Genomic DNA, 20876 nt, shown 5'->3' with positions numbered 1-20876 from the left:
TCGTACATGAATGCATTCCGGCAAGGAACAGCTTTATCAAAACAAATCACAAGAGCCTCAAAATCGAGCCCAACAACAAGCTTTTTTGAGACAAAATGGATTTCACATTGGAAACCCCAAGCTATATATCCTCGAGATCGGCCAATTCCCTAATCTCCTTCTCTAGACCCACACGTATCCAAGCAATCACATTGGACAATCTCAACAAGATTCTTGATGAACTACTCTTGCTCATTCTCACATCAGCAAAAAGTTTGGCCACCGATCGAATCAAAAGCGATGGTATCCTAAAAGTACTTGGAGGTCAAAGCGGCAGTGGAAGTGGGGCTGGCGCTTTGTTAGCAAAAAATGCAGTTTTAGAAGCTGAATTGGAATTGCGCAGCTACCTTGAAGGTCAAAGAAAAGAAGGTGGAAAGATGCCTTTAGGCTTAAGCGCAACGAGCAGATGGGATGGAACGGAAGGTTTTCCCGTTCAAAGTGCTTATAAAACCCTTCGAATCCGTTGTCAATATTATTCAACTTTGGGTGAATTAGAAGACCCTTCGCCCAATACACAACAAGAGCAGAACATCATGTCGACAGATGGCAGACCGATTGCGACAATCACGCCTGGTGTAGCAATCTATGTGACTGCTTTGTTGGAATTTGTTGCAGAGTATATCCTACAAAATGTTGCTCGTGTTATTGAGAGGGACAACAGTGATGAAGCCGCATTGGGAGACTTGATCAAAGCAATGGAAGAAGACGAAGGAACTTCTTATTGGTGGAATAAGACTGAGTCCAAAAAGCATATTCAATCCCTTGATAAGGAGAACAAGCATAAAGGTGGCAAAGTGCAAAAGCCATGGCAAGTGCCCGATGCAAACGAGTACGATCAAGCTGCAGGAAGGAAAAAGTATAATCGTCAAAGCTTAACTGCTCTGCCTTCTGCCACTTCTTCGAATGCTATCAATAATGCAGGTACTGCCTCTTCACCTCTGCATGATCGTACCTTCTCTTCTGGACAATTGCATGAATTGCGTAATGGTACGGGAAGCATTGGTGGGGCAGCCAGCCCTACATTCTCCCATCAAACGCATACAACTGGAATGACGTCTATTCCAAGCGGAAGCACAGAAGGAGCCACATTGAAAAGAAGACCTAGTACAGATAAAGGAGGATGGTTCGGCAGAAGAAGGGGAAGCTTCCGATCCAGTCAAGATCTCGGTTTCAATGGATTTGGACCTAATGGTGAGAAAATCATTCCTAGCTCAGGTTTGACTTCTCGCGATACAGACAATAGTTTGTCTACAGCCGACTCGGGTGTCGTCAGTGGTGAAGGCGGTGATTTTGACTCTCTGGTCATGTCCGGTCAAACGATGAAAGTTTCTTTGACACCCAACAGATTACGTTCAATGGATGCGAGTGCCGATGATGACCAAGATGCTGAAAAAGCCAACCGAACCGCTCGTAAGCGTCCGGGTACAGGAACTTTGTTAAGAGCAGAAACACCTTCTTCTTTGGCCTCACGTGTCGCTTCACCAACAAATATGAATGCAGATGGCCAAACTGACGAAAAAGGTGATTTACCGCCCCGTCCAAATTCAAAAGCAGCCACGACCACGACCCGAGGACAAAACAAAGGTGCTCCTCCTTCGGCCTATAGGGGACCTGATAGCGATGTCCAAAATAATTCTGAAAATACAGAAACCGAAACCTCTTCCAACGGCGTCCACCGTTCCAAAGGTCTCGGTGCAAAATCAGAAATTTCTGCCCCACCATCTCCAATGACGGATTCTTCGTACGTACATGGAAATCCTACGGGTCGTGAATCACGCATGAGTTTGGCCAGTCAGGCCTCAACAGATACCAACAAGCGATTGACATTGAGCGGAGCAGGAGGAAAAGTGTTGAGCTTGTTTGGAAGAAGATCAAATACAGGCTCAAATCCAGCCTCTCCTGCTGCATCAACCAATGTTTCCGTTGATCCTGCTTTGACGAGATCGTATTCTTCCTCCACTTATCGATCGGCAAGAGCACTTGCAGCAGCTCGTAAGAATGGTGAAGAGAATCATACGGATTCTCGTTCTGCCACTCCTTCCGGTACAGTTGATAGAAGAGATGCAAATTCAACACCGTCCGGTACAGTAAGCGGTGACAAAGAATCATCTAATCATGGCAGCAAATCTCAATCTCCTGATCTGCAACGTACAAATGGAAATGGGATGGTTGCAAGTGGTTCGAACAAGACTAGCGAAAGCATTCGAGAGGATCGTAGAGAGTCAGTGCCTAGATTTGATGAACGGGCTACTTCTGAAGAGGACAGTTCACATGCTAATCACGCAACCAATTCACAATCGGCTGGCCTTGTTGGCATATATCAAGAACCGAGAGCCAATGCAAGCGCATCTACGCTCTCTTCTGTACATAATCGTGATGCAACGGGATCTCAAGCCTCACGTAAAGTTATTCCTTGGTCGTACAACAGAAGACGTAGCAGTGGTCCTTTGATCAATGCAGTCAATCGTGTCGGAAGCGGAGGTTCTAGTGGACATGGTCATAGTGACCTTGGTGCTACCAGTGGTCCACCTCCTTCTGCATGGTCACAGAATAACTTTGAAACCGGCGGAAGTGTAGGAAGTAGCGGTCATGGAGTTACTGCAAATGCTGGCAATACGCCCACAATTGGTGTATCTCCTACTTTCGGTCGCACTTCCCCTTCTCCTAGACCGTTTAGTATGACTTCCAAGACTGATACGGCAAGATTGTTGGTCCAACTAAATCAACGTATGCGGGAATGCAATAGTGTAGAAGAATGTCAACGTTTGATCACCCAAGCTCTTGCAGTGACTGCTGCTGCTGTGCATAGCGAGCATGATTCTCCTACTGCATCAAATGTACAAACTTCAACTTCTGATTCTGTGCCAGCGTCCACGTTGAAAGAGCAAAGTGCTACGGCTAACGAAACGGATCCCGAGCGCACATTAGTGAACAACGTTCCACTTTATAAGCCAGTCAATTATCGCAACCTCGCATTACCAATGGCGGTCGGATATGATTCAAGAGAAGATGACAATCTGCCGTCGTTCAGAAAGCAAAGCTTGGTTGCTGCTTGGCTATTGGATAATGACGGAGATCAACCTCAATTTCACGAATTATCCGCACACGAGGAAAAAGAAGTTGAACCTATACGTAGGACGCCTTCAATGACAGTAATCCGAAAAGGCAGCCGGAGAAGCAGCTTTGCATCACCCGGAATAGGCTATCATAAGCGAGCAACTTCTCGACAAAATTCCGTTTCATCTGCAGGACACGAATCGGAATTTGCATCAGCTGATGAAAGGCCGCGACACTCAATGTTTTCGGCAAACAGTCATGCAACTGAATCGCATCAGGATACTTCTACTGATCTGATGCCATCATCTGGACAAGGGGTACTATTAGCAGCGGCGGCAAATGGAAAGAGAAAGCCAGTTCCCGCGATCCCGATATCGAATGGAAAAAGTGGTCAGGCAAGTACGATATCAGTGCCTAATTCAGGCATGTACGAAATACCTTCTGCAGCCGACTCTGGCACTGCTTCCGGATACATTGATGACGAAGAGGCAAATAGGGTTAGCCTTGTTAGCAGTACGCATTCCACTTATCGTGATGCAGAAGAAGGAAGTGAAACTGTGATGTGATGAAAAGTCAGAAAGCATATGTATCTTGTACCTGCTTGTTATGCTTTTCTTCCTTGAATGCACAATACGATCTAGTTCTCTTTATGTTCATACTGCTGTCACACAGCGGTTCCTAGAATTATGATTAGTGTTGCAGATCGATTTTTCGGCAAGAAGGGATGAGATTTGAGTTTTCTGATAATCAAATAAAGATTCTGAGAATAAAAAGAAGCGGTGCCTGAAACAAAATCAAGCCAAGATCGTCATTGTATTCTCTCTGGGCGTGAATGTGTAACGGTTCCGTGAGTTTAAGCAAGGAACCATTATTGGCAGATTGACGGGCTTTCATTGATTCTTAAACGATCTTCGCTGTGGTGTACATTGCTAGCGCCGGTTTTTGAAACAACGGTAAAGAAACGTATGACCTTGACATAACCTTGAAATGATGAAAGACGGAGTTTTGAGAAATCATTTTGCGGTATATAAATCATTCTTCATTCAAGTTTGCAAAGCGTTGATTTCTTCCTTCTCCACCTCTGTGAACATTCTTTTTCGAGATGCAACCCTATAGCTCTCATGATGGTATGTACCATCAATATCCAGTCTCTCCTTTTCTGGTACCGGTAGGATTAGCAACGGGATCGCTGCGATATTCAACTTTAAGCGCTGCCTATGCTGGATCATTAGTGATTCCGTTGATCATGTTATTGATGTTCTGTCCGACAACGTTTAAAAGATCTCCAATCTTTCCAATTTTAATCATCAATCTTTGCTTAGGAATCGCTTTGGCTGTTTGTTCATTCATCGAAGCTATGAATAGCTTGAGAAATCCTCTCGAACCGATGAGTGAGTCTCTAGCTCTCACGATCACTGGATTGTGCTTGTAAGTGATAATTGCAACACTCAAACAAAGAATTGACATTGACGATGACATTGCTCTGATAGGGTAATACCAATCTTTACAGATACAGTCTTGGTATTCAAACTGCTAAGACTTTTTCCTGCTTTTCAATATACATTATTCCAACGAATGCTTCTCGTCGCTATTCCATCACTGCTCACCATTCCTCGAGTGGTCGTCATGGCTTTGTTCTTAAAAGTACACCAGCAAGCGATGTCAAGTAATCCTTCAATCCTTGACGCTATTAGACTTTTGATGAAATCACGCTTACCATTGATCGAATTCTCGTTACAATTAGCAAGTAACTCTTATTGTTCGTTGATTTTACTAATCAAGGCGTATACGCTATTATATGGAAATGAACGTACAGAAACGGAAACGTATCGAAGCGAAGTGATGATGAATCGGCTAAAATCAATGTTGAAAATCATGGCAGGATCATTTTTAATTCCAGTCTTTATTCAAATTTCTTTAGTTTGTACTTTTGCAAGATCAAAAGACTTAAACGTTCGAGAGCCTATTCAATGGACAAATGCTTATGTTTCCTTACATTGCGCAGTCTTGGCAACCGTTTGGTCTTCAATAGGCGATGTCACAGGAGTGAACGAAGAGCAAGCTGCAAAAAAAGCTAAAAAGCAATCTTCAAGTTTATTCGTTCCAGTAGATCACGATGAAGTAGGAGAAATGCCAAATTTACTTAGACAACAACAATTGAAAATCAATACTCAATCAGGAAGTTGTCCGACAAATCCTGCTGCAAAAACCGGACGTGAAATCATTCCGAAGCGTTCAGCAAGTACGATCAACGAAGGTGATAGTGTTGAAATTATGCCAAGCCCTTATCTTTTGACTATGCAAAGTTTGTCGCCTTCTTCCCGTTCTACGGAAATGTCAATACAAAGACCGGTTTATCATTCTAGCCTTCGATCGTATAATGATTCCGTGCGTGAGGTGTATACATCATCGCGCCATCCATCACCGTGGAACGAGAACGGACGTTGGAAGGATCAAATTGATCGGCCCTTATACTCGGCTGACAACAAGAAAGGATCAGAAGTAGAATATTAGTGTAAGCAGGCCTGACACTAAGTGTAGTTTGGCAAATTTTAATTACGAAAAATGAATTCATTACGGCCCCGTCTTTCTTACACAATTTTTTTTCATCTTCCTGATCAGGGGCAATTCAGCAGTTTTAATTTATCATTATTCCGATCATTAGCTCCGGCTTTCTCATTGTTGCAAACTTGTTTCCTAAGAATGTTAGGTAAAGAGGGACATGACAAGTGCACTACAAACACACCCCATTCGATCTTATTGACGTTCTTTCTGCGATCTCAGAACTAACACACACAAATATGAAGGCGTCAAAATAGAATTCCTTAAGAACTAAGAAAGCATCTTACACTTTACTCCAACTTCACACCATGCATTCACCCTCTTTTAGATCAAGATGGCCTCTTCCAACATTAGCAACACGGTGTATGAACAATATCACCTTACTCATCTCCTCGTCCCATCCCGAATAGCCAAAGAGGCTGTGAAGTATGCAACCATCAGCGCTGCCTATGCTGGATCGTTGGTCATTCCATTAGGTTTGATAATTCTATTTTGTCCGAAAGTACTCAGAAGGTCACCAATTTTTCCCATCTTGATCATCAATCTAATTTTGGGAATCGTTTTGGCTTTTTTGGCAGTTATTGATAGCATGCGATATGTTTCAAAACCAATTGATCTTGAAATGGAAACAAGCTCACTGACAATCGCAGTCACTTCGTTAAATTTGTAAGTATAGGAAACAGGATCATATTCCTAATAGCGATGCTTATCTTTCTTAAATATAGTCTCATCCCTATACTCACAGATACAGTATTAATTTTCAAGCTTCTAAGGCTCTTTCCTGCTTTTCAATACACACCGTTGCAACGGGTAGCAATCGTAGCTATTCCAAGTCTCTTAACGATTCCTCGAATAATCGTAATGGCACTTTTAGCAAACGGAAAGGTAAAAATATTTGCAAGAGATAGAACATTTTTGACAACGTTGGATTTTTTGATGAACTCACATTTACCTTTGATTGAATTTTCGATGCAATTAGCAAGTAATTTATATTGTTCGGTTATCTTGCTAATCAAAGCATATACGCTCTTACATGGAAAAGTGGATGAAGATGTGGAAATCTATCGAAGTGAAGTGATGGTACAAAGATTACGAATCATGCTCAGAGCAACTTTGAGTTCGTTCTTGATACCCGTTTGCATTCAGCTTGCTTTGGTTATCGTGTTTACGGTATCAAATGACTTGGACATACGTGAACCTCTTCAATGGACAAACACTTATGTGTCTCTACATTGTGCTGTATTGGCCACAGTATGGTCTTCGATAGGTGACGCTACAGGAACTACAGAAGAGCAAGAAAGGATGCAAGACCGTAGGAAAAGCTCGACTGCATTTATACAACTTGAACGTGATGGAGTAGTGGGAGAAGGTTTGCCAGGCTTACATCATCAACGATCCGAATTATCTGCCATTCAACCAAAATCAGCAAATCCTTCAATCAGGCCTGGCACAAAACGTTCAGTCAGCCCATTCTGTGAAGGTGATAGCGTTGAAGTGACACCAAATTCTTATCAATTATCAAAATTACATTTAGCAACCCCTTCTAGTTATCTGGAAACGCCAGTACATAAACCAGACTATCACGCCAACGACCTAGCAGGCTATGACGCAGTACGAGAGATGAATACAACTCGTCGAATTCAACGACAACAAGATTATGATCATAGTGTGTGACATATACATTGAAAGGAAAGGATTGCAAAAAGGAAGATGACGAAGAAGCGAGCCGAGGAATTACACAACAATGCTGTACCGTAAGCTTATGTGCTTGGAAAGATGCTGAGTTCTCGATCTAGCTGCTCCAAGACAGGCTAGCATTAGCTCGAGTGAGCTTTTATTCTGATTATCATCACTAGTCTATTGTATTCTCTCCTATACCCCATCTTTCAACAACAATTGTTGCTTTGTAGCCAGCTTTCACGCGAGACTGAGCATTGATTTGACCACATGATAACCAAACAAACGTGGAGAATGATGATTTCCCCGCATTTTAGCTGGGAAAGTAGGCGTTGATTAGGCAGTGTGAAAAAAGCCACTTTTATCGAATCAACTTTTCACATCATCATTTTCATAATTGAACATTTGTCAATTCCATTAAGTGGAGTAAATATTCGATCGTCATAATAATCCGGCATGCCATGCAGGAGCTTTGATCTATTTTCGTCTGAAGTACCTCGCCTAAAACTTAATCAACCTTACAGCATAGAGTTTTTCCTGTCAAGCTACTGTTGAACATTTTAGCGCTGCCAGGGGGTTGACATGTTGTTGAAAGGTATGGTGAAGGAGCTGAGCAAAGAAAAAGGTGTATACGCACGTAACTGTGAATGCACGCTAATCTGCTGCATCCAGGTAACTTTACGGAAAATAAATGCGGAGGCAGTTTAGTGGTCAACGCCATACACGTTTTCACATTTGGATCGAACGAATACATGCACCTTTCTTGATCATATTTTGTATATAAACACCTTGTCTCCTCTTCATGACATCCCTTTAACTTCCACATCTCGTCAAAATGGTGTCAGCACAAAGATCTGACGCGCAATCCTTCTTGAGCTCAAGTATATCCTCCATCCTATACATTTGGAAACAGCATTGGCCATTAATCGTTGGGATCCCATTGGTATTCTTTTCTTATTTGGTGTACAAGTATGTTTTGCGTGTTCGTTATTTCAGCAAAATCCGTCATTATCCTGGCCCACCCCATGGTCATTGGCTTTTCGGTCAAGCTCCTGCAGTGATCGCATCTGAACCGGGTATGGCACAATTGGCATGGCACAAGAAGTACGGCAAAGTGTTCAGATTAGCAGGTGTCTTGCCTGGACAAGAAACTATGAGCTTTAATTCGTACACCGCTCTCAAGACAATCTTGGTTGATAAGCCATACGAATGTGAGTTCGAATGTGAGGTATTTGCTTCTGTAAGGGTACTGACATACTCTTTCTTCTGTTACAGTCCCCAAGCCTCCCTTCGTTCGTGATCTTCTCGGTATTGCTGCAGGCTACGGTCTCCTGACGCTGGAAGGACCAGACCATCAAGCTTTGCGTAGATTTATGAACCAAGCATTCTCATTCAGGTACTTGCATGAACAATTTGAACAATACTACAAACCGATTAACTCTTTGGTCGAAATTTTAGAAACAAAGACAAAAGATGAAAAAGGACAACCTGTAAAAGAAGGTGTAGAGATGGAAGTGACAAAATTGATCGATTCAACATTGATGGACATCATTTGCTTAACCGCTTTTGGTTATGAATGTGATAGTTTACATAACCCTAAACAACCACTCGCACATTCTTATCACAAATTGGTCAATTTGCAAGATGGTAAAAATATGTTGGCCATCTTTCTTGTGCTCATGCTTCCATTTGGACCGCAATTGTTGCGTTGGGCAGTCAAACGACAATGGTTGGGTACTTTGATGAGCACTTTGGACAAACGATACGGTAGTGGAGGTAAGCATGATTTGGACAATATGGAAGAACCACCAAAGTTTTATACTACAACATCAATCTTTATCGACAGTTTGAACAACGTAAATCGCATCTCTGCCGAATTGTTGGAGACCAAATTGGCCGAGGCTCGTCAATTGAAGCAGGCATCGGGTGGTGAATTCGCAATGAACGTCTCTGGAGGAAAGGTGGATGTTTTGAGTTTGTTGGTTCGAGCAAGCTTGGACGATTCAAGCAATTACAAGATGAACTCTGATATGTTACAAGCACAAATGTTGACATTCTTGGGCGCAGGTCATGAGACGACAGCTTCGGGAGCAGCTTGGGCAATGTGGGAATTAGCATGCAACAAAGATATCCAACAAAAGTTACGCAAAGAATGTCAAGAATTAATCTTGCGTAATCATAATCCAGGTTGGCAAGAATTGAACGAGCTCAAATACCTCAACGCAGTCGTACAAGAAACGATGCGTGTTAGACCACCAACACCTCAAACTGCTCGTATAGCATCAAAGGATTGCACAGTGGACGGAACATTTGTTCCAAAAGGAACTCAATTGATGATCCCTATCCGAGCCGTCAATTTTGATGAGTCCATCTGGGGCGAAGATGCAAGACAATTTAAGCCAGAAAGATGGTTTGATCTTTCTGATAAATATAGTTCGGTATTTTCTGTTTTGACATTTATTGCCGGCTCGCATCATTGTATCGGAAGGAATATGGCCATTCAAGAACTCAAAGCTATTCTTTGTGCACTCATCTCTCGATTCGAATTTGAACCGGCTCAAAGTGAACCACGTGAAAAGAGTGCAATCACAATGAAACCTGATGGTGGTTTACGATTGAGGGTGAAATTGTTAGACATGAAAGATTGAATCGTTTTTCCCTTGCTAATATTATGCTTCATGACTGAGGAATTTTATGTATCTTACCAACTCTTCTTTTCATTGCCTTCTTAATACCATTGGATTGAATTTGAAGTTCTGGTATGATGTGGTGTGGTATGAAATCAATATACGCGAAGAACATCAAAGGCGTTCGACGCGTTCCCAGGGCTGAAGAAGTGCAATCTCGGGTTGAATGCAAACAAGAAGTGCATTTATTTAACGCGAAGAAAGGATTACTTAAACAACTCGTGTAATTTCCAACAACACTTCTTCACAACAAACCGACATACATCATCAATCCCGGACGAACATCAAACCTGCTAATGATGGGACGACTATGATTCGAATAATCTCATCGATCCAGTCATCTTTGTTAAATACATGTATGGTCTCGCTGTCCGGAGAATTTTACTTTTAGGCGGGACGTGAGCAAGCCGTCATGATCGACACAGAATGGCAGGAGCTCTTGCCTTCGGTGGCCAAGACGCCACAAGAAGAAGATCTTTGTGCTCGTACGATCGAACTCGTCAAAGATATGAAATCAAGTGCAGCTCTCAAAAGCTTCATACCGCTAGCATTACGATACATTTTACAAAGTGCTGCAGTTGTCGATGATGTTAACATTCCGACAGAATCCGCTCGATTGAAATCACATCAATTTTGTTCGTCATGCGAAACGAATCGGACGGAAGAGCCTGGCAAGACTGAAGAAGGACGTTTTCGTTTTCAAATCGCAAAGCTCATGATCTATCAAATGGCTGCTCGCACTAAAAGATGGACTCCGATCTGGAGGAGTGCGCTGGGAATATGTTTGCATGAATGCAAGGAATGCTACAAAGGATATTTGAGAGCCAAAAGGCACTTATCCAAACTGTTTCCGGCAACACATGAGGCCGCTCAGCTTACCGTCTTTCGAGATTTTGTTCAAGCAAAGGAACAGGACATAGCACTCGAAGCTCTGCAGAAATGCGATGATCAGAATCCCATCTCAACAACTCAAACGTACGTCTTTCTTGAAATTATCGGGACACTTGCTGGCAAAGGAAAGCTGGGGGATCTTTACACTGAGATGAAGAAGAGCAGAACAACATTGCCGATCGATTCTCTTGATGAGATGCCAAGCGGTCTCATAGCATTTGCGATGGACGATGACGAAAGCGTACGGACATGGGCCGAACAACAAACCAATGTACCCGTAATGTCGACAGAGATGGCAACAGAAGAATCAACTGTTGGTCTTTTGATGAGAATTGCAATGGAGAAAGGTCGGTTCAATGCATTGGCCTATTCCATGCAAATGGCACCCAGTGCGTTCACCGGCTCAGCATTACCCAATACTCTGCTGGGTCATTTATCCGATTCAGTAACACAGACTACGGCGATCTTGCAGTGTTTCGAAAGGCTGTTGCAGCTGAAGGGGAGCAATCTATGGGAGCAAGAAGATCAAGAGTATCCTCTTGTCGTTCTTTCCACCATTTTAGACAGTCCTCATTTCAACAAATGTATTGCTGATGAATCGTCTTCGGTGGACCTATTTGCATGGATGTCACCTTTCATTGCAAGTCTGATACCGGTAAAAGCAGGAATAGATTCCAACTCCACTTCTGGTGTTTCACTAAAGACATTCGAGGATGGATTGAAACGTACTGCCCACTTTCTGTTCGAACGTGTTCAACAAGGTCATGTTCCGACGTCAAATCGAATTGCAGCTTCATCGCAGTGCGTAGCTGTTATGCTACAAAGCATACCCACAAATACATCGGAGGAATCCAAAGACTTTTCTGCACAATTACAGCAGAGATCAATCATCGCCATTTTGAACGAGGTGGCCAGCCTACATTCAAGTTCAATTGCACACTTTGCTTTTCGATCAAAGATACCGAACTCAAATGATGTCATAGAAATTGAAGCCGAGGCTTACCTTTTGGCTCAACAACTTGTCGAGGCAATCTTTTATCTGAATTGTGAAAGTATCGCTGGTGATATTCTTACCATTTCCGAGAGAGCGATCAAGCATCAACGATCATACGCAAAACAAAAGCAATCGCACAAAAAGATCTTGGCACAAGCCCAAAGCAAGGGTGGCAACGAAAAAGAGGCAAGCGCAGAATATGAAAAGGCTTTCGAAGCGATTTTCAGTAAAGCAACGACGGAACTACAAATTGGTGGAACGGTATGCATGGAACTTTGGAAGGAATGCTATCTTGTCTGCAAACCTGCTCGTGACTTGGACATCTTTATTCGTCCTTTAGCAGCTTTGGCTCCTTTTGTTGATCTGCAAGTTACCACTTTCACAATCCAGATCAAAGATGATCACAGAGAAAATAAGCTGTACTTGCAATACCGCGAAAAGCTCAAGACGATCGTCTCCACTGTCAATAGAAGGCTCAGAGCAATGCGAAACGCTTTGCCGGGATTCCTTTTAGACTCAGCTGATGAGTCGATCAATAGGAAAACGGTTTCGGGGATCGATTTGCCTACCTTGTGCTATAAATCTGCGGATAGCATCCTTTCGACCGTTTTGAGTGCAGAAGAAGATATCCACAAGGCAGCTCAAAATGTCATTAGATCGGCTTTCGAAGATGCTGATACGAGGGTTGACTGCTTTAGGAGCTTATTCCAGTGCAACGTCGCTTTAGCCTTAAAAGGTGTTAATGAATTCCTGGAAAGCTTTGTTGACGCTGCTTCCTCATTGGTTGAAGCAAATAATGCTGCAAAATGGATGATACGATCGTTTTCGGATATTTGGGATGTGTTGTGCTCACCCACTGACGGCCTACTGAGGTCAGGAACACCGTATTCTCTTGTGGATCGCCCTAGCGAAGCAGGTCGTGTTCGTGCAAGATTGCCAGTAATTTGGACATTAATGTGCAAAAGTATTGCAGTAATTTTCAAGCGAACTCCAAGCTGGTCACGTATTTTGCCTCATTCAGAATTGATCGCCTGGTTTAGAGATGTTACTTTGTTCGCTGCAGAAGCGGTCGAAGGTGTCTCGCTAATACAAAATGCTGCGACAATCGGAATTGAGGATGAAGAAGAGCGTGCAAGAATCAATACGACGATTGTGGAAGATTTGGCATTACCACTAGAAGAAGCTGCTTCATGGCTTCGAATGAACAATCTAGAGATCGTACAAGAGACTCGAGATTATTTCGTCGCAGGTTTGAAATGCTTCCAGGGTGGAGTATCTTTTCCTCAAGCCGCCAAAGAAAGACTTTTGGCCTTCATTGATGGTCAAAGCAAGGTTGAAAAGGTTGAGGCAAGAACTACATTACTTTCTTTGGCCGAGTTGGAAGACTTGCATGTGCTTCTAGTTGGAAGAGAGGGTAGTGCCGTCGGAGATCTCGTATCGACAAAGAAAAAGAACGTGAATTTGCTCTTATCATCAGACAGCGAGAAATCAGAAACAAGAGCAACACAAGATGTACCAGATTCTGAGCCTGTGCTTGTTTCTGTCAAGAAAGCGCAAAGAGATGACACTCCCGAAAAAAGACTGGTCAATGGGTCACGGCCGTCTACTTCATCTACAGGTAATCTCAAACAGCAAAGATTGCCCTTCCAGAGCATTGATAGTGCCACTGCACGAAAACAGCCATTCTCAACTCCTCCAGTTCCAGCACCTCCGCCTCCTCGTTTTGCTGCAGCTGCTTCGGGTTCTGCGAATCGTTATCAAGGTGCTTCTGCAAAACCTGTAGCAAGTGCTGCAAAGCAGAATGGTAGTAGTGCTTCCAGCACATCTAGTACTGCGTCACGTCCCAGTGGAAAGATGGCTCAACTCAGACAAGACTTCAAGGCCAATCACACGATCTATAAGCCAATCAACGTAACTTCAAGATACAATCGTTTCACTACCCGTGAATTACCAGAAGCACGTGCTCCAGAGGCAAAACGTTCGTTTAACGATAGCGCTTTCCCTCCATCAATTTTGGGTACTTCAACGGAGAATAAACAAAAGAAATCCGATACAAGCAGCGGTGAATCAGATAGTAGCGATGACGATGATGGAAAATTAGGTTTGGCAGATTTGACTGACGGCAAGAAAGCTAGTCCAGCCAAGATGCGATCCAAAATACGTTCGATTGAAGCCCCTCAAAGACGAGCTGTCATCTTGGAAGATGATGCTATACAAAGAGCCAGACGCGAGCGTGAAGAGGCTGATAGGAAACGCAGATTGCGTGAATTGCCAAATTTCAATCCATTGCATCAAACGATTCTAAGCTGGCCATATGATGCTGAAGGCAATCTCCCTCCTTCCGGCTTTGCTAGTAAAGGCTCTGCTACGTCCAAAGGTGGTTTCCAACCTACTCAACTGAAACCTACCTATCGCAACGCCGAGGCATACGTAGAAAGTTTTCTGCCAATGCTCTTGTTAGAGTGCTGGGCACAAATGCAAGCAGCACGAGAGCAAGTGCAAAAGAAAGCAGTAGAACATACTCCTATCCTTGCCACGGTCACAGGTCGATCAACAATTGATGCTTTTGATTCTCTGGCTATCACGTCCCATCCCGCTCGTGGAGCACAACAGGTCTTTCTCCAAGAAACTGATGTGATCTACATTCGCGAAAGGGCAAATGGAGGTAAGCAACGTACCGTGATGGCAAAAATTGATGCCTTCAAAATGCATCCACAAGGTCCTCGATTGACTGTACGAACCTGTTTGACCAAAGATGAACAAGGTATGTCTTCAATCTTGGTAGGTGGAGCGCAAATTGAAATAGGCAAACTGTTCAGCTTGACTACTTTGCACCGAGAATTCATTGCGCTACAATCTGTGCGTTATTATGATATGCTTCAGAGCATCTTGACGGCACGATCAGCCACCAAAGAATTTATTCGTAACGAAGAAATTGAAGCAGCACAGCGTAATTATTCTGTCAACAAACCGCAAGCGGAAGCAATCTTAAGCGCAATCAGTAGCCCACAAGGGTTTCAACTAATTCAAGGTCCTCCTGGAACGGGAAAGACTAAGACAATTTGCTCGCTTGTTGGTCACTTCTTACAAACCCGTAAAGCCCCATCTGTGCCCATTCGCGCTGGTCAACAAACGAATGGTTCAGCTGTTTCTGTCAAAAAGAAGATTTTCCTGTGTGCTCCAAGTAATGCTGCAGTGGATGAAGTGGCACGACGAGTTCATATGGGCATCACTACGGCTGATGGAAAGACGATCAAGCCAAATGTTGTACGTGTAGGTCGTGAAGAGGCAATGAACATCGCTGTGAAAAGCATCTCTTTGGAAAGCATTGTGGAAAAGCGGTTGAGCGCATCAAAAGACTCTTCTTCTCAAAAGGATCCAAATTCCATGGATCCTGCGCAATTGCAAGCAGAACTTCGAGCGTTGAAAGATCGACTAGACAACAAGCGTGGCGAAATTGAAAATGCTCGTCTGACGGGAGTATCCGATAAAGTGATCGAGCAAATGGAATCGGAAAAGATGGTAATGATTTCGAAACGTTTGAATTTGACGAGTAAGCTGGACGAAGCAAAAGATGCTGTTCAAACCGTCAATCGACAACAAGATGCAGATCGGAGAAGAATTCAGCAGGATATACTGATGCAAGCAGACGTGGTATGTTCCACTCTTGGTGGAGCAGGACACCCGTTGCTGAGCTCTCTGCCTTTCGATTTCGATACCGTGATTATTGACGAGGCAGCTCAAGCTGTTGAACTTGACACTTTAATTCCATTACGATATGGATGTCGTAAATGCATTCTGGTCGGAGATCCCAATCAATTACCGCCTACAGTCATTTCACGAGAAGCAGAGAGATTACGATATTCTCAATCTCTCTTTGTTCGGCTATTCAACAACCCCAACAATCACTCAAACTTGCTCAGTATTCAGTATCGTATGCATCCGTACATCAGTCAATTTCCAAGTGAAGCCTTTTATGATGGAAAACTTGAAGATGGTCCAGAAATGGCGAAATTGACAGTGAAGCCTTGGCACAAAGATCATTGGTTGAGACCATTACGCTTTTTCGATTGCAAAAGGAGTGCAGAGGCTATGGGTAGAGGCGGACATTCCCTGGTCAACAGAGCAGAAGCCGAAATGGCATGTAACCTGTACTCCAGATTGAGGCGGGAAGCACAAAAGTCAGGAAGTTCTTCCTCTTCAGCTTTGGACGGCAAAGTGGGTGTTGTGACGATGTACAAAGATCAAGTGTTCGAGCTCAAACGTGCTTTCCGTAGAGAGTATGGTGATGGTATTGATGAAGTCGTCGATTTCAATACTGTCGACGGCTTTCAAGGTCAGGAAAAAGATGTCATCATTCTTTCTTGCGTCCGAAGCAATGGTATCGGTTTCCTGAACGATTTTCGTCGTATCAATGTTGCCATCACACGTGCTAAGAGCAATTTGTTCATCATTGCACATGTTCCCAATCTCGAACGTAACGACAAAGCAGGTTTTTGGAAAAAGTTTATCGAAATTGCTCGTAAAAATGAAGATCTTATTGCTGCAACGTCAGAAGATTTGAATAAACCATTCATGGTACACTCCTCTCCTGCAAAAAGAGATTCCAAGGTGCAAAGGGAAGGGATCGGAGCGGGAAAAATCACAAGCATTCCTGCTTCACCTTCAGGCAAAACGAAGCGTGCAGAGCCTCAAAACGAAGATGATTCAATGGAGGCTGGACCAAAGAAGAAGCCAAGATTGGAGACTCAATCAAATACTTCTCATGCCCAACATACACCGGGTATATCCGGTAACAGCAATGCAACCCAACCCACAAGACCCTCATCACAGCCTGTTCGACCGGTCAATAAGATCGCCTTGGCGAGCACACCAAGACCACTGCCTAGACCGCCTACAGGACCAAAAGCAGACAGGCTCGCAGCACCACCCAAAAGGCCATTCCCGCTTCCCAATAAACCGAAAGGGTCTCATCCCGGACCACCACCTATTCTTCCAAAGAGACCAAAGGTGTCTCATCCCGGACCACCGCCTATTCCTCCCTCAAGCCGACCGGCCGGAAATCCCATTGCCATGCCCGGTCAAGCGCCTGTACTTATGACACCAGCTCAAATGGCAGCATCCCGCAATCAAAGACCACCGCAAGGGCCTAGACTGGATCCATCCAGACGGCCAAACGGTCCTCCAGCTGGTCCTTCTAATCAGCCAAGCACAACAATGTTTTTGCCTAAACCGAATAATCGAAGGGAGAAACGATTTTGAGAAGGATGTGGGAATAGAGAATTTATCAACAAGGATACAATTTATACGAACATGGAAGTTTGTAAATCATTAAATCATTCGTGATTTCCTATACGCATTTGTACTTCTATCAATCCTTATGCATCATAGATCATTGTAAAATACGCACAACTTTTATCAAATAAGAAGAGATGTAAAAAATTGCATGTGAGAATAGTACAATGTTTGGTAAGAAAGGAAAATAGGATATATATACAGAGCAGCACCTTCCCACATCCTTCCTCAGGAAGAGCTTCCGCTTTGCTTTTGTCTTTTGGCCTGTTTTTGTCCTTGAACGCGATAGACGTCTGCCATCATTTCTTTACGCTTTTGAGCTTTATGTGCTTCTGCGTCAGCTTGTTTAGCAGAATACTTTTCTCTTTGAACACGTTTTGATTCATCTCGCTTCGTTTGTCTGGCTTTTTGAACAGTTTTCATCGCTTGTAATAGAGCGACAGCTTCTTTCTCTTGTTTATCCATCACAACTGCACGTTGTTTCAGATAACCTTCTTTGTTTTGCTTTGACATATCTTTCACTTTGCTAGAGAAAGGAAGACTGGATTGCAATGAAGCAGGAATACGCAGAGGGTTGAACTTGCGTACCGTTGGACGTTGTTCGACAGTCTTGTAAGTGCTGTCAACGCGCAAAGGTGTTTTGATACCTTCGTCATATCGTACACGACCGGTCAAACGCATAGAAGGGTGCGCAGCGTGATCAGAAGATAGATGGGATAAGATGGGATTGTAGAACTTGCGCGGCTCGATTGCGTACCAACAACGCAAGAAAACGATATCACTCATCAATACCTTGTCCTCAAAAGTTGCACGGTATTGACCTTCAGGTTTGGCCAAAGGTTTCTTGATTTGACCTCTGATACCACTGACGGTTCGAATACTTGCACCTTCAAATTTGGCCACTTCTAATCGACTATTGAACATATCCTTGATGAAGGCTGTATTCTTGTACACTTTGGCAGGTGTCCCCGTCAATTTGAGCTTCTTGACAATCTTGTGTCCGCGTGCACCTTGATCAACATCCAAAACAGTTCCCGTTGCAGAGATGCGGAAGTTGCTTACGCCTTCATCAAGATTGTTAAACGCACAGAATCCTGTATTTGGTCTTGCAGCGGGTGCCCAAAAGGTAGCCAAACAGTGCATGTGCTCTGGTGTATACTTTAGCATTCGATTTCTGGTACCGTCATCCAAGCTGTAGATTGGCACACTTTGGAATCTTCTCCATCCCATACTAAAGATAAGCGGATCATTGGTCTTGAGAATGCGTGAATGCCAACGATGTCGCTTGATACGTACTTGCATGTATCCCATCACTTGCTCAGATGCTAATAATCCACCCACAAGGATTGGGAAATGTGGATCGAAGTTGTCAACAAACTCGCATGGAATGGATGTCAATTGCAATCGAACATAAGCTCCTGGTCGATATCCTTCAAGCAATTGACGGGTAGTCTCATCCTCATCTTCGAATGCGCGACGATTGGCATCAGCTTGTTTTGTCAGCTCGGCCTTTTGCTCTTCGTACCAATCCCCTTGCAGTGCTTCGTCGGGATCGTCATACTGTTCGTCAAACTTCTTCTTGAGCAGCTCCTTTTTCTTTGTCAGAGCTCTCATCCTGGCATCTTCTCCTTGATCTTCGTCATCGTGTGGCCCTTCTTCATCGCCCTCATCAGCGTCCTCGTCTTGGAAACCTGTGAAGCCTTCATCTGCTCGCTCTTCTCCATCATCGCCGTCCTCAGCTTGAGCTTCAGCACCTGTGATGAAGAGATGCCGTATAGAGTCAAGTGCTGACTCGGAAGACCATACGCTCAAGTCTTTCTGTGTGATAAGCGGTTTACTTCCTTCCATTGCATCGGCATCCTCAGCAACGTCTCCTTCGTTCGCGTCTTCGTCGACCAATTTGAAGAAATCATCGTCGTCATCCTCTTTGGTAATGTCATCAATCACTCCGTTTTGAACAGGCGTCGTTCCATTTGAGATATCTTCTGGAGAATACTCGGTATGATAGATGAGACGCATTAGATCAGGAGCTTTTCTTTGACGATTGGCAAGTACGGTGAGATCTGCCTTCAATCCACGCTCTCTGCTCAAAGCAGCCTCTTCGTCATCTTCGTCAGATTCTTCCTCTTCGTCATCCTCGTCTTCCCCGAAGCCAAGATCTGAATCGCTATCTGCAAATGCAACTTCTTCGTCTTGTTGCTCACCATTAGCAAGATTTGCACCAAAGGCTCGTCGGCTTGAGCGGTATGCTTCATCCTCGTCATCCTGCGTACCGCCTTCGTCTTCATCGTCTACCTCTAGGCCGTCGTCTTGATCCAGCTGTGCTTTCTCAATGTCATCGAAGGCCGCCTGACGCTTCCTTGAGCTACTGATACTTAGTGGATTCTTTTCATCGTCAAACAAACGCAAATCTCCTCCTCGTATCCGTTCATCCAACGTAGATCGTGCATCTTGCAATCCAATCACCATCTTTTCTCCTTCTCCCTTTGACTCTTTTCCGTGTTCATTAGAGTAATGACCTGGTACATTGATGTACACTGCATCTTTGTCAAACATGACGCCACCGACATCACTCATTGGAGCATGTATAGTCTTTGCTTTATCGTTCATCTTTCGTCTTTTCTCGCTCTCGGCATTGGGTAGAGGACAAGGGTCATTCAACTTCTCGATGGTATCAATGCCAAAATCGCCAACTCCTGCAATATGTACCTTTCCATCTTGCCGTAGATTTGTACCACGCAAGAAGCCGTACAAGGTAATTGTGCGATCCATGCGTGTATTCAAACGTACGTCCTCCTTTGGAGTCAAGTCTTCCAATCGATCTGCCAACATGTACGGATGGGCATTGCGGAAGATCAAAGGACGAAACTTCATCACGCTGACAAATCTCGACAGATTTTGGATTTCCGTATCGGGGTATCTACCGTTGATGATCCCACTTAGATAGAACAGCTTTGCGCCTTGATAAATTTCTGTCCAGAATCGTTGCTTTAGACGCTTCTTTGTAGCACGGAGAGCGGCCGACTTTTTGATGAGATCCAAATGAGTGAGTACGCCAATGACTTTTGGAAATCCATGGGCTTGCAGAATGTTCAAGAATTCCATCGTTTCCATTTCAAATCCAAACGATCCATCGATCATCAATAAAACCAAATCAGCAATCTTTCCCACGTCGATCATACTGTTAATGTCATTCTTGCACTCGATAAATGTCAATCTTCTCTTCTTTCCACTGATAACTGTGACCGGTCCTCTGATGTCGGATAATGTATGTTTACTGAATCTGCGAATGAGACTACGCATCAAAGTAGTCTTTCCAACTCCTTCTGGACCAACGATTGCCACGATAACAGGTGGTGCTTCCTCTTCTGTAGTTCGATTGACAAGGGGAACATGCAATCTCTGTTGATCTTTTTCTGCATTTCTTCTGATTTGCTTATCAGCCGTTCTTGGATTAGAAGAAACAAATGCTCTTGGATTATAACCTGATTCATGTTTCTTCTTTTGCTTTTCTTCAATCGCTTTCGTTCGACTTGCACGATGTGCTTTGTGCGATTGTTGAGCGTCAGCCATGGTGGCTACTATTTCTGCTCAAACAACAGAACACTAGTCGATTTCTGTAAAGGATGTTGTTAGCGATAAGAAGTGATGATGTTGGCAAGATGCATTCATTA

At 43.7% G+C, this 20876-nt stretch overlaps 4 protein-coding genes across 4 annotated transcripts; 3 read left to right on the top strand and 1 right to left on the bottom strand.

Annotated features, from left to right (window-relative positions):
• Window positions 1–4198: 4198 nt before the first annotated feature.
• On the top strand, window positions 4199–7332 carry FA14DRAFT_176091 (uncharacterized protein; the record flags this gene model as incomplete). The annotated part of the gene is made up of 4 exons (XM_025500640.1): window positions 4199–4524; window positions 4587–5488; window positions 6069–6324; window positions 6384–7332. The coding sequence occupies 4 exons, from the start codon at window positions 4199–4201 to the stop codon at window positions 7330–7332; spliced, it is 2433 nt and encodes an 810-aa protein (XP_025357088.1).
• A 727-nt stretch (window positions 7333–8059) lies between these two features.
• FA14DRAFT_159152 (cytochrome P450) lies at window positions 8060–10080 on the top strand. Its single transcript, XM_025498080.1, has 2 exons — window positions 8060–8546; window positions 8611–10080. The coding sequence occupies exons 1-2, from the start codon at window positions 8171–8173 to the stop codon at window positions 9981–9983; spliced, it is 1749 nt and encodes a 582-aa protein (XP_025357087.1). The 5' UTR covers window positions 8060–8170; the 3' UTR covers window positions 9984–10080.
• A 189-nt stretch (window positions 10081–10269) lies between these two features.
• FA14DRAFT_140737 (uncharacterized protein) lies at window positions 10270–17341 on the top strand. Its single transcript, XM_025497110.1, has one exon. The coding sequence runs from the start codon at window positions 10435–10437 to the stop codon at window positions 17167–17169; it is 6735 nt and encodes a 2244-aa protein (XP_025357086.1). The 5' UTR covers window positions 10270–10434; the 3' UTR covers window positions 17170–17341.
• FA14DRAFT_159151 (DUF663-domain-containing protein) lies at window positions 17334–20854 on the bottom strand. Its single transcript, XM_025498079.1, has one exon. The coding sequence runs from the start codon at window positions 20773–20775 to the stop codon at window positions 17431–17433; it is 3345 nt and encodes a 1114-aa protein (XP_025357085.1). The 5' UTR covers window positions 20776–20854; the 3' UTR covers window positions 17334–17430.
• Window positions 20855–20876: the final 22 nt, after the last annotated feature.

This window comes from Meira miltonrushii (genome assembly GCF_003144205.1).
Source record: "Meira miltonrushii strain MCA 3882 unplaced genomic scaffold FA14scaffold_1, whole genome shotgun sequence".
In the NCBI taxonomy this organism is placed as follows: Eukaryota; Fungi; Basidiomycota; class Exobasidiomycetes; order Exobasidiales; family Brachybasidiaceae; genus Meira; species Meira miltonrushii.
This window is presented reverse-complemented; position numbering and strand designations above follow the sequence as displayed.